The sequence below is a fragment of the Molossus molossus genome, unplaced genomic scaffold, assembly GCF_014108415.1.
Source record: "Molossus molossus isolate mMolMol1 unplaced genomic scaffold, mMolMol1.p scaffold_m16_p_1, whole genome shotgun sequence".
Lineage (NCBI taxonomy): Eukaryota > Metazoa > Chordata > Mammalia > Chiroptera > Molossidae > Molossus > Molossus molossus.
Genome location: NW_023425344.1, coordinates 206,435,168 through 206,447,880, shown reverse-complemented (window position 1 = coordinate 206,447,880; position 12,713 = coordinate 206,435,168). Strand labels below are relative to the sequence as shown.

The window sequence follows — 12,713 nt, the reverse complement described above, 5'->3', positions numbered from 1 at the left end:
TCTGTGGTCTACAGGCTGCCACTCCAACTGCTGAGCCAAACTGGCCAGGGCTAAACTTGATGCTCTTTTTTTTTTTTTTTTTTGGTACACTTCCCTAGCAGGAACTGAACCCGGGACTCTCTGGTCCACAGGCTGACGCTCAACCACTGAGCCAAACTGGCCAGGGCCTAGTACTTACTTTGTACCAGTCACTCTGCTAAGTAGTAGGGATTCAGTGGCAAACAAGAAAGACAAAGTCACCCTGGCTGGTTTGGCTCAGTGGTTGGAGCATCGGCCCACGGACCACAGAGTCCTGGGTTTGGTTCTGGCCAAGGGCACGGACCTCAGTTGCAGTTCATCCCCGGCTCCAGTTTGGGCTCATGTGGGTGGCAACCAATCGATGTGTCTCTCTCACATCAATGTTCCTCTCTCTCTCTCTTTTCCTCCCTTTCTCCCTCCTGCTGTATGTGAAGATAAATGCAAAAATGTCCTTGGGTGAGGATAAAAAAAAAAAAAAAAGAAAGAAAGACAAATTCTCAGCCTTCGTTTATACAAAATATCATTTTTTGGAGAAAGACGTAACATACATTAAGATCACATTGTTCATCCACTCTCTTGGTCTTTCTACTTTATTTTTAGCTCTTTCATCTCTCTTACTGGTTTCTTTTCATTTTCCTAATCTATTAACATTGGAAGGTGCTAAGACTCAGCCTCTGGACCTCTTCTCACTCACTTGATTGTCTTATTCAGTTTTATATCATCTATATGATGATAATCACCCAATTTTTTTCTCTACCCAGAACCGCTTTTTTAACCTTTAGACTCAACAGGTGGTCAGTAGCCTATTCAACATCTCTATTTAATCTTAATTAAATAATATGCCTTTATTTAGCTATAGTACCTACTACATGCCAGGTAGTACCATTGTGCTAAGTGCTAGGGATACAAAAATAAATACACAACTGCCCTCAGGAAGCTTACAGTTTAATGGAGAGGTTAGATCAACCAATAATCAGCTACAATACAGTCTGACAGATGCCATAACAGAGATTGTCATAAATTGAAATTAAATTTGTGTAATGATTGCACTATGAATTGTGCTTAAATTAATCTTTTTAACCCGCAGAGTCTTTCTTCAGTTCGTGTGGTAGTTTACATAAACTAAGTGAAGAGCCACTGATTCCTCCACCTCTTCCTCCTCGAAAAAAATTTGATCATGATGCTTCAAATTCCAAGGTAGTTAATCGGACTTAGGTTTGCCTCATCTCATTCAACATTGTAAATCTTTAAAATATTGATTGTTCTTCTAGAGTCTGTTCAAATTTGGCTACCCTTCATGGTTTTTAAACATGTAGATTGTTTTCTTTGTAAAATACTTTAATTATTTAATCTTCATAATACTTTTTCTAAAATAGAGGATGGGTAGATTCACAGATACTCGGAAGGTACATTTTCTTTCCTGTAGAGATGGAAATAACTTTAGTATTCAGAGCATTCTTCAAACTTTAGGGTGCATCAGAATCACCTGGAAGACTTGTTAAAACCAGATTGCCAGAGTTTCTGATTCAGTAAGTCTGGGGTGGGACTCGGTAATTTGCATTTTTAACAAATTCTCCATTGTTGCTGATACTGCTGGTCCAGGGACCACACTTTTTTTTTTTATCCTCACCGGAGGACATTTTTCCATTTTTTGTTCAGATAGGAGGGAGAGAGAGGAAGAGAGAGAGAGAAACGTCGACGTGAAAAGGACACATCGAGTGTCTGCCAACCACACAGCCCAACCAGGACCGAGGACAAACTGCAACCATGGTACATGCCCTTATTGGGAACCGAATCCGGGTCTCTCTGGACCACAGGCTGATGCTCTAACTGCTGAGCCAAACCGGCCAAGGCTGGACCACACTTTTCAAACCATGACTCTAAGCCTCACTGGGGAAAGTAGAAGTAGATAGCCAGAAAGCAGTAGCTGGATATTAAGTCCTCTTAACGTCATATTCTTTCATGTCTACAAAACTATATATTCTTCTCATTTATTTGCCTATTATTATCATTAAAATGCATAAGTTTATGAAATGTATATACAAAGCAAGATAACCTGTAGCATTATATTCTAAGATTTCAGTGAAAACATCTCACATATAAAAAATTAAAACTGGGCCCTGAATTAAACTGGGAGTAATTTATTCATAAATCTGATCATTAAATTCAAGTAACCTATTTTGAACCTCTGGATTTAACTTGACACATAGGAATTTTCATTCTTTTAAAAACTTTTTCTTCCAGATTTTTCAGAAGAACAGAAATATAATATAATTACTTTTTTTTAAAGGGAAATATGAAATCTGATGATGACCCCCCTGCTATTCCACCGAGACAACCTCCTCCTCCAAAGGTAAAACCCAGAGTTCCTGCTCCTACTGGTGCATTTGATGGACCTCTGCATAGTCCACCTCCACCACCGCCAAGAGATCCTCTTCCTGATACCCCTCCACCGGTTCCCCTTCGGCCTCCAGAACACTTTATAAACTGCCCATTTAATCTTCAGCCACCTCCACTGGGACATCTTCACAGAGATCCAGACTGGTTCAGAGACGTAAACATGTGTCCAAATTCGCCAAACACTCCTCCTAGCACACCCTCTCCAAGGGTACCACGTCGATGCTATGTGCTCAGTTCTAGTCACAATAATCTTGCTCATCCTCAAGCTCCCCCTGTTCCACCAAGGCAGAATTCAAGCCCTCACCTACCAAAACTGCCACCAAAGACTTACAAACGGGAGCTTTCACACCCCCCAGTGTATAGACTGCCTTTGCTAGAAAATGCAGAAACTCCTCAATGACCTTAGCCATATGTAGTCATTGACACTGGAATGGTATTTGTAAAGGTTTTTTTTAATTTATTAAAAAAAGGCATAGTATTTTAGTACTTTTTACAAATAATGCTCTTAAAAATGCTACTGATCAAATAAGCTTTTAAAATTGGAAAAATAAAAATACAAAAGTCCTTTGCAATTATCCTCAGGTGATCAGTAGCATTGCCTTGTCTTGGATCCTCAGTGCTGCCAAAAGGCCAGTATAAAAAATTTATATTTGCACTGTAGACTCTGCTAAAATATGGTTTAAAGTGACATTGATTGCACTGAAAAGGGATAGTGCATTTATGGAATTTTTCAAATTTGAGTAATAGCTGCCTTTTTAAGGCAATAAATTTACACAAATATAGGGGGTATATGGTGTTACTGATTTTTAAACCTCTTGGACCATCTTCTAGTTTTTACATTTAGGAGAATTGTGAATAACACCCACTGTTCTTAAACTCTTTAATGCCATGTCTTAAATGCCAGAATTTGCTGCTGAAGACAAAAATGAAAATAGAATGAAAAGAATAGAATGCACTGTGTTTATTATTTTGTCAAAATGTAAACAAAAAGACTACCTAACCCAGTCATAGAGGAGAAAAGGGCATGTGTCTTACTCAGATGTGCCTTTTGTTTTTGCAGAATATGGTGTCTTTAGCTAATGAGTTGCCTATTGTTTTGGAAAACAAAGTTAATATGCCATGTATGTACAGTTTTGTTTATATTGTATATTTAAAGATAATGCTAATAACCTATATAAATTTAAGTGACTCAAGGCCTATAATACAATCTGCTACTTTACTAATTCATAAATTCAAAGGAAACGTTTCTTATGGCATAGTAACCAACTACCTTGCCTTCAAAACCTAGTAATTTTCTCTATAAATCTTGTGTTAACTAAAATTTTTTAAATATTTTTTTTAGATTGGTAATATTTAAACCAGCAAATACTTAAAGCTTTATTAAACCTTTTAATCAGAGAAGTGAGTACAATTTTTCTTTGCCATTTGGTCTCCTTTGTTCAAAGTGATGAAAAAGTGTGTGTTGCTGATAGTGCTGTAGCAGCAGTTGTAAGGTAGCCAAAGCCACTTTGTTTATTTACTGGTCTGTGGCCTTTTACTGTGCTTTGTATCAGAGTGCTTAACAAGATTAATAAATCACCCCAGTCTTAATTTTTAAAAGACTTTTAAAATGTGTTTTCAGTATAAGGAACAAGGAGGGGTGGGGAGATTGTTGAGTTATTTAGAAATATTTATACACACATTATTTTCAATATTTTTGTACTTCAGTTACATAATCCCAAAGCATATAATTGATGTAAATTTTAGCGGAATAACTGTCTTCACTGCTAAACGCAATCAGCAAGCTTCAAGCAACCATTTTTATGAATTCGGATGAGAAATTAGGAGCATGTTGGTAACTCTTGATGAGCAGGATTATAGCCATCCTTGTTAGGATGGATTTAAACCCAATAACTACTGTGTGAGTCAATCTCCAATCAGGTAAAAACATTCTGCAGTAGGCTTTGTTTTTTAAAGAGCAGACTATAATACTCCCATTGTCTGGGAAAGTGATTTAAACTGCCTGTTCCTTAAACCAGGCTTGTAATTTAAGGAGGAGAGCAGCAGTGCGGCACGCAGGGGAAGCCGGTGGCCCAGCACTCGGCCACGCCCAGGAATTGCGGCCTTCCGGGCTTTGTACCTTTGCTCACGAATCGAGGCACCAACTCCGCCACTAGGAGGCGCCGGGCTCCTTGCAAGGTGGGGCCTCAGGGTGGTGCGCGTGGGTGTGACGTCACTTCGTGCGCCGCATCCTGTTGCCGGGCAGCAATGGAGCCTTCTCTGGAGGCCTCGGTGGAGGACCCATTGGAGAACTTTGTGCGAATTTTGGAGAAGAGAGATGGCACGGTGCTACGACTGCAGCAGTATGGCTCCGGAGGCGTGGGTTGCGTAGTATGGGACGCTGCCATTGTTCTTTGTAAATACCTGGAAACGCCTGGGTTTTCCGGTGATGGGGCCCACACGCTGATCCGGCAGTCAGTGCTGGAGCTGGGCTCCGGAACCGGGGCTGTGGGGCTCATGGCCGCTACCCTTGGGTAAGAGCTGGCGGGAGGGGTGTCGCTTTGTTTGGGAAACTGATCATTGGCTTCCCACCCGTGTGCCTACGCCTCAGTCGACGTTATTTTATAGGGCAAATGTTGTAGTCACCGATCTTGAGGAATTGCAAGACTTGCTGAAGATAAATATTAATATGAACAAGCATCTTGTTACTGGTTCTGTTCAAGCCAAGGTACTGAAATGGTTTGTATGGTCTTTCGGCTTGTTTTTAATAACAATTTGTAGTTTGTTTTAAATTGCGTTTTACTAAAAGCATGGTTAATACGAAGGGGATCTTCCGGGTCTTGTTTTAAAAACAAGAGTATTTTAAATTATTAAAGCAACAGTTAAAATATTTGGTTGACATTTTTAAGGGGAGAAGAAATAGAAGACTTTCCTTCTGCTCCAGACTACATACTGATGGCCGACTGCATATACTATGAAGAGGTAAATATTCAATGAGAGAAGTCTCTTTAAAAGATGTGCTGTATTTCCTGGATTCTAGAACACACATCTTTTCACATTTTAAGATATCTGAATGTAGGATGTTTGTCCTATAGTTAATGACACAGTTAAGAGAAATTGAGATCACCAGGGAGTAGGTATATACACTCATGATTAACACATAGGCCCGTGAATCACGTCGAGAAAAGTATTATATGCCTTTTACTATAAAGGCTTCTGTAAAGTTTTCAAAGGTTTTTGCCATTTGGATCTGTTAAGAAAAGCTAAGCTTTCTTTTCTTTCTTTTTTTTTTTTTAGTTAGCTGTTCCTAGTGAACATGTTAAGCATGATGGTGAGAATTAAGTTGCATTGTAAGGAATTCATTGTTCTGTGGCAAGATTTATTAGACTCAGATTGTTTTTTTAAATTATCGTTTTGTGTAAAGCATTGTAGACATCACTAGTTTTTTAAAATAATGAGCATTTGGCCCTGGCCAGTTTGGCTCAGTGGTTAGAGCGTCAGCCTGCGGTCCAGAGAGACCCAGGTTCGGTTCCCGCTAAGGGCATGTGCCTCCGTCGCAGTTTGTCCCCGGCCCTGGTTGGGTTGTGCGGGTGGCAACCACTCGATGTGTCCTTTTCACGTCGATGTTTCTCTCTTTCTCCTCCTCTGTCTCCCTCCTACTCTATCTGAACAAAAAATGGAAAAATGTCCTCAGGTGAGGATAAAAAAATAAAAATAATAAAATAAAATAATGAGCATTTAGTCCATTTATGCTCAGATTAAGCCAGACTTGCTTTTGATGGTAAATATAGTATTAAATCCCAAGTTAAATTAGATTAAATAAAATTGAAATTTTAAGAGTGTAATCAATTCCATTTGCTTTCCCATAGGACCTAAAAAATGCAATTACTTGAATCCTTCCTTTCGAAACTGAAGTCAATAAAATAGTTAAGAAGAGTTTACCTTTAAAAAAAGAGAGTTTACTAACCATCAGAGTCTAAACTACATGTACTTTGTTGGATTGGTTCAAAGATGAGTAAATTGTAGGGAAAGTATAATTTCTATCTCTGCCTTCCCTACCCCAATTTTACAGTAAAAATACAAAATTTTTTATAAACAAAATTCTGTATTTTTTTTTTTGAACAGTCTTTGGAGCCGCTATTGAAAACTCTAAAAGATCTCAGTGGATCTGAGACTTGTATTATATGTTGTTATGAACAGCGAACAATGGGAAAAAATCCAGAAATCGAGAAAAAATATTTTGAGGTAGGTACTCTACTAGATCTATCTTTGTAATGATTATCCTTCAGGGAAGCAAGTGTATGCCTGTGTGTTACAAGTATATTATGATAATTTTGAGTAGGGAAAACATTCTGCTTGTGTGAACCCAAGGATTCTTCACGGACCATCATTCTATTAAGCCCCCTTCCTTTTTTCATCTTGGCTGATTCTTAATTTCTTTCTTTTCTAATTAGTTGATCTAATATATAAAGAACAATGTAAAATAATAGTGGTGATGCCCTTGTCTTTTCTGAGAAAGTTTACAGTGTTTCTTTATTAAACATGCTGGCTTTGGGGAACATATTAATGATATATATATTACTTTTGGAGACTACATCATAGAAACATGGTATGTGGTATATCTTTACTTTCTTTTCCTCTACATTTTTGTGAAAGCTTTAACCAAGATAACTGTTTTTGGGGTTTGCTTTTTTTTTTAAATATAAAAACTCACAGGAATTTGCCAAAGTAATAATATATGTAGTTCCATGTATCTTTCACCAACATTTTTTGGTTTTTAATGTTTTTTTGTTTTTGTGGTTTATTTTAGAAAGAGAGGAAGGGAGAGATAGAAACATTGACGAGAGAGAAACATCGATATCACATCTATTGGCTGCCTCCTGAACACCCCCTGTTTGGGATCGAGCCCACAGCCTGAGCATGTGCCCTGACCAGGAATTGAACTGGCAACCTATTGATCCATGGGTAGACTCTCAACCATTAAGCCACACTGGTCTGGGTGATTTTTTTTTTAAATCTCACCTGAGCATGTTTATTGATTTTAAAGTGAGAGGAAGGGAGAAAGAGAGGGGGAAACATCAGTGTGAAAGAGAGAAACATTTATAGATTGCCTCCTATATGTGCCCTGACCATGGATTGAACCCACAACCTTTTGGTGTAGGGACAGCACTCCAACCAATTAAGCTATCCATCTAGGCCCAAACCCTTTATATGAGCAAAAATCCATCATATTACAAGTGACTTATTTTGAGGGTTCATACGTGTGTGTATATATAGTCCTGCCGCTTTATCCACTGAAAGGACTACTTTGGTTAAATGGGAAAGCAAATATATGACTCTCAGATATATGCTGAAATGTTTTTATTTTTTTTTTTCTTGAATGTGAGGAATATTAATGAACTTTAAAAGACTTATCATTGAACGTTTTATATTGTTAAACAGTTTCAATTGAGTTAAAATATGTAAAATACACACATAGCAAATGTTCAGCTCGGCTCAATTTTCCATGTGTATACACCCAAGTAACCACTACCCAGCATAAAGATATGGAACATTTTCACAACCTCAGAAGGTCCCACATGACCCTTCCCACTCAGTACTCCAGAGGTAACCGCCATTCTGATTTCTCTAACCGCAGGATAGTTTGTATTACTGAATTTGAAGTATATCTCTTTTAAATTTATAGCTCCTTCAACTAGACTTTGACTTTGAAAAAATTCCTTTGGAAAAACATGATGAAGAATATCGAAGTGAAGATATTCATATTTTATACATCAGAAAGAAAAAATCGGTAAATACATACCTGGCTCTTTATCCTCTGAGGAGGTTTCTTTAGCTAGATTCTGTCTCTGAGCTTATGTGTAGGGTAGGTGTTGATTTTGATGTGCGGAAACAGCTATGATGATTCACTGGACTCCGGCACTAACTCAATATTAAGGTCATTTTATCTGGCACCAGGTTCTTCCTCAGGCTTCTTTAAAAGTCCTTTCCAGCCCTGGCCGGCTTGGCTTGGGTTAGAGCATTGGCCTACGGACCAATGAGTCTCAAGTTCTATTCTGGTCAAGGGCAGGTCCCTTGGTTTTGGTTCGTCGCCCCCCGCCCCCCCCCCCAGCCCTGGTGGAGGTGGTTTGGGAGGCAACCAGTTGATGTGTCCCTCGCACGTTGATGTTTCTCTCTCCTCCTCTCCCCCTCTCCGCTTCCCTCTCTCCCCCCTCCCCCTATACCCCTCCTTTCTTTCTCCTTCTCTCTCCTTCCCTCTCCCTCCCTCCCACTCTATCTGAAGATGAATAGAAAAATATCCTCCGGTGACGATTTAAAAAAAGAAAGTCCTTTCCAGCTGTAAATTATATAGCTTTATAATTGGGTGTTACCTCAGATAAGTAACTTAGCTATTTATAGGTTTCTGTTATCTTTTAGAGATTTTAAAGTGCCAGTTTTTACTTTTGTGAACTTTCTCCAGCCATTCAAAAAATTTTAATAGTCAAAATAAAATATAACAATACTTCCCTGGTGGTCTAGTGGCTAGGATTTGGCACTTTCCCCACTGTAGCTCAGGTTTTATTCCTGGTCAGGAAAGTTAGTATGTTGAATCACTATATTGTACACTTAAAACTAATACAATATTTATGTCATCCACACTTTAATAAAGAGTGAATTTTAAAAAGTAAAATATAGCAAGGCATATCTGTCCAAAAATGAGAAATGCACTCAGTTAAATAGAATTTATGTATGTTTACCTTTTGCTGCTTCCTTTATTTGCCTAGAGTTTGACTCTGTATAAAGGAAGAATTATATCCTGTTTTTTGAGAGAGAGAGACTAGAAGGAGGGAAGGGAGAGAGAGAGCAAGAGAGAGAAACATCGATTTGAGAGAGACACATCGATTGGTTGCCTCCCACACATTCCCTGACTGGAGCCAGGGATCAAATCTGCACAACCCAGGTATGTGCCCTTGACTGGGAATTGAACCTGAGACCCTTCGGTACATGGGCTGACGCTCTAACCATTGAGCAACACCAGCCATGTTTTATCTCAGCATCTTTAATATACGTGACTGGTTGGTATAAGACGGATATGATTAATTTTGTGAATTAAGGATGTTAAATTTAATAACACACATTTCTGTTATCGTTGCTTTTGATTGAATTTGTTCATAATGAAGTTTTACGATTATGTAAATTCTAGCCAAAAGCAAATAACTTATAATTTGGGGGTAATACAAATCAACCAACTTTTATGTGGCATGAAGCTGGAGATACAAAGATTTTTAAAAATTGGTTTTAATGCCATAAGGGAACCATTTTTAGTTGAAGTTGTGGCATAGTTTTAAAAGTAGAATTTTATTTGAGGCATAAAGATTTTGTTTTCTAAATATAAAGGCTTTATTTTGGCAAAGAATCATTTCCTTTTTAAAAATTGATAGAATTCATGTACCATAAAATTCACCCTTTTAGAGTGTTTTTAGTATATTCACAGAGTTGCATAAACCATCACCACCTTCTAATTTTAGACATATTTATTATCTATACAGGTATTCCTTGTTTCTGAAAGTTCACATTATGCCATTTTGCCTTTACGAAAGACCTATATTTGTATGGTAGTGGCTTCTGTAAAAGCGAAAATTCTCTTTGGATTTCTTTTGCTAAGTGAAAATGGGTGCTAATATAGGTCTTTCATAAAAGTGAAGTGGCATAATGCAAAAGCAGGGATATTTTTTGCTTTATGCTATTTCATCTTATGAAAGGTCTCACAGGAATTCATGGCGGGGGGACGCTTATACATGGAATCACACACTATGTGGCTTCCTGGGTCTGGCTTCTTTCACTCAGCACAGTGTTATTAAGGTTCAGCTATGTTGTAGCATACATCAGCACTTAATTCCCTTTTTATAGTTGTATAATATTTCTTTGTATGGATATACCACACCGTATCTATCCATGCACCACTTAATAGGCCTTTTAATATTTTTCACTTTTTGGCTGTAATGAATAATATTACTATTTTTGTGTAACATACATTTTTTAATTTCTTGGGTATATTCCTAGAATAGAATTGCTAGGTCATATGGGAGCTCTATGTTTAAATCTGTGAGGAATTGCCAAACTGTATTTCAAAGCTATTACAACGTTTTACTTTTCCACCAGCAACGTTGTGAGGGTTCCAGTTCTCTCTGTCTCACCAACACTTGTCATTGCCCGTCTTTTTTTTGTTCAGATAGAGTAGGAGAGAGAGAGAGAGGAAGAGAGAGAGAGAGAAACATCGACGTGAAAGGGACACATCGAGTGGCTTCCACCTGCACGACCAACCAGGGCCGGGGACAAACTGCAACTGAGGCACGCGCCCTTAGCAGGAACCAAACCCAAGTTTCTCTGGACCGCAGGCCGACGTTCCAACCACTGAGCCAAACCGGCCAGGGCCCGTCTTTTTTATTATAGTCATATTAGTAGGTATGGAGAAATTATAGTTGTAAAGGTTTTTTATATATCTGGATACTGGACTCTTACCAGATACATAACTTCCAAATACTTTCTCCCATTCTGTAAGTTGTCTTTTCATTTTTTTTAATAGTATGTCCTTAAGCACAAAGGTTTTTAATTTTGATGATGGCGAATGTATCTGGTGGTTATTTTGCGGGGAGGGGGGGTTACTTGTGCCTTAGGTATCAGCAAAGAATCATATCTCTAAACATTATGCATGTTGTTCATTTGAATTGCATTTAGCATGTTACCTAGTATTAAGTACCCAGTACATACTTAATTTGTAATAATAATTCATTCTGTAAAGTTTTTTTGTTTTGTTTTTTCTTATAGAAATTTCCATCGTGAAATTTTTAGTCATCTTACCCAAGCTTCTAACAGCCTGGGTAAGCTAAAGATGTGAATGGAGCATGTGAATATAGCATGCGAAGATTGTGTTCACAGATTTTTCCGGCATATCCTTAGAGATCTGATATATAGACAACAACCGTCATGGGCTGCCTGCAAAATGAAAAATGACTGCCTGCCTGCCAATGGGCCTGAAATCCAACTTAGTTTACTTTTAGCTCAGCATCAAGTTCTGCTTAAAAGAAACATTGTGTATTAGTCACTCCTCAAATAAAAATAGGTATTGAGGTTAGCCTAAGGTCTGCCAAAAATAAACAGTGAAGCAACATGGTTGACTTGGCTTATTTTCTGGAAATTAGAGATAAATTGATCCAGTTTCTAAAGAGAAATATCTATTGCTATATAATAAAGTTTAGATTCAAATCAGTAAATTTTAGTTTGTCTTCAAGATAGCTAAAGTTAAAAGGTTTTCATTTCAACATAATTATGCAGTGGTTTTTTTAGTCATGTATCTTCCACTTTGTTGCTTTTAGGATAGCTTTAATACTTAAATGTTCTTTTGTGGTTTAAAAAACACAGCCCTGGCTGGTTTGGCTCAGTGGTTAGAGCATCGACCCGTGGACCAGAGGGTCCTGGGTTCGGTTCCCGCTAAGGGCACGTACCTTGGTGGCCGTTTGTCCCCAGCCCCAATTGGAGTTGTATGGGTGGTAGCCAGTCGATGTGTCTCTCTCATGTCAATGTTTCTCTTTCTCTTCCCCCCCTTTCTGACCTGCCGTTCTATCTGAAAATAAATGCAAAAATGTCCTCGAATGAGGATAAAAAAATTAGAAAAAAACAAACACAACATTTTGTATAGTCACATTGGCCAAAATTATTATTTTCCCCTACCATACATATCTGCATAGTTAGATAGTAAATTATACTGTAGAGGGTTGTTAAGAGTAAAAGTTAAGAAATCAGGAGATTAGGAATGGGAAATGGAGTGAGAATAAAAAGCCCATTTTCAATCTTGTCCACTTATGTGGCTCATGTACTTTTCTCATGTATATCTTCCAGGAAAAAGTGGCTAAAAATCACTGTTAACTTGTTTACATGAAACTAACATTTTTAAATAACTGCAGATGTCGTTCTATATATATTTAGTAAGTGATTTTATCTGTGGTGTCTTTTTATGTTATGATAATCATCTGCTCACAGACTGATGTCAACCTTATGTCTCACCAGTTCCAATGAGTAATAGTAAACAATAGGATTCTGGTACTTACAGGCATTGGAGCTAGGTGGCACATTTTATGTGTTAAAATAAATACTCTTTTTGAGATCCTGTGACTTTGTGAATGTTTCAGAAATAGCTTTGAAGAAAATGAACATCTGAAGCAACTAACTGCTTTCCAGAAAGAACAAAAGCAGCCCTTTAGAGAAATTAAGGATCAAAGTCAAGAGAACAGTTTTTTCCTTCAGGCTTACTTCAGTCTTTAATTTGTTTTGCTGTT

At 37.9% G+C, this 12,713-nt stretch overlaps 2 protein-coding genes across 5 annotated transcripts in view; both read left to right on the top strand.

Annotated features, from left to right (window-relative positions):
• SOS2 (SOS Ras/Rho guanine nucleotide exchange factor 2) overlaps positions 1-3,814 on the top strand; it is a 108,924-nt gene extending 105,110 nt beyond the window's left edge. The window contains exons 22-24 of one of the 3 annotated variants that reach the window (XM_036242185.1): positions 1,106-1,215; positions 2,309-2,371; positions 3,761-3,790. In XM_036242185.1, coding sequence (XP_036098078.1) covers positions 1,106-1,215; positions 2,309-2,371; positions 3,761-3,775 — 188 coding nt within the window. In that variant the 3' untranslated portion in view covers positions 3,776-3,790. Of the gene's footprint in view, positions 1-1,105; positions 1,216-2,308 lie in introns of all 3 variants that reach the window. The other 2 variants (XM_036242183.1, XM_036242182.1) reach the window with 2 other exon arrangements.
• A 765-nt stretch (positions 3,815-4,579) lies between these two features.
• On the top strand, positions 4,580-11,554 carry VCPKMT (valosin containing protein lysine methyltransferase). 2 transcript variants are annotated; one of them, XM_036242191.1, is made up of 6 exons: positions 4,580-4,931; positions 5,026-5,136; positions 5,307-5,379; positions 6,523-6,642; positions 8,084-8,188; positions 11,206-11,554. In XM_036242191.1, the coding sequence occupies exons 1-6, from the start codon at positions 4,666-4,668 to the stop codon at positions 11,218-11,220; spliced, it is 690 nt and encodes a 229-aa protein (XP_036098084.1). In that variant the 5' UTR covers positions 4,580-4,665; the 3' UTR covers positions 11,221-11,554. The 2 variants fall into 2 exon arrangements, with proteins under 2 accessions (XP_036098084.1, XP_036098091.1); XM_036242198.1 differs by lacking the exon at positions 5,026-5,136.
• Positions 11,555-12,713: the final 1,159 nt, after the last annotated feature.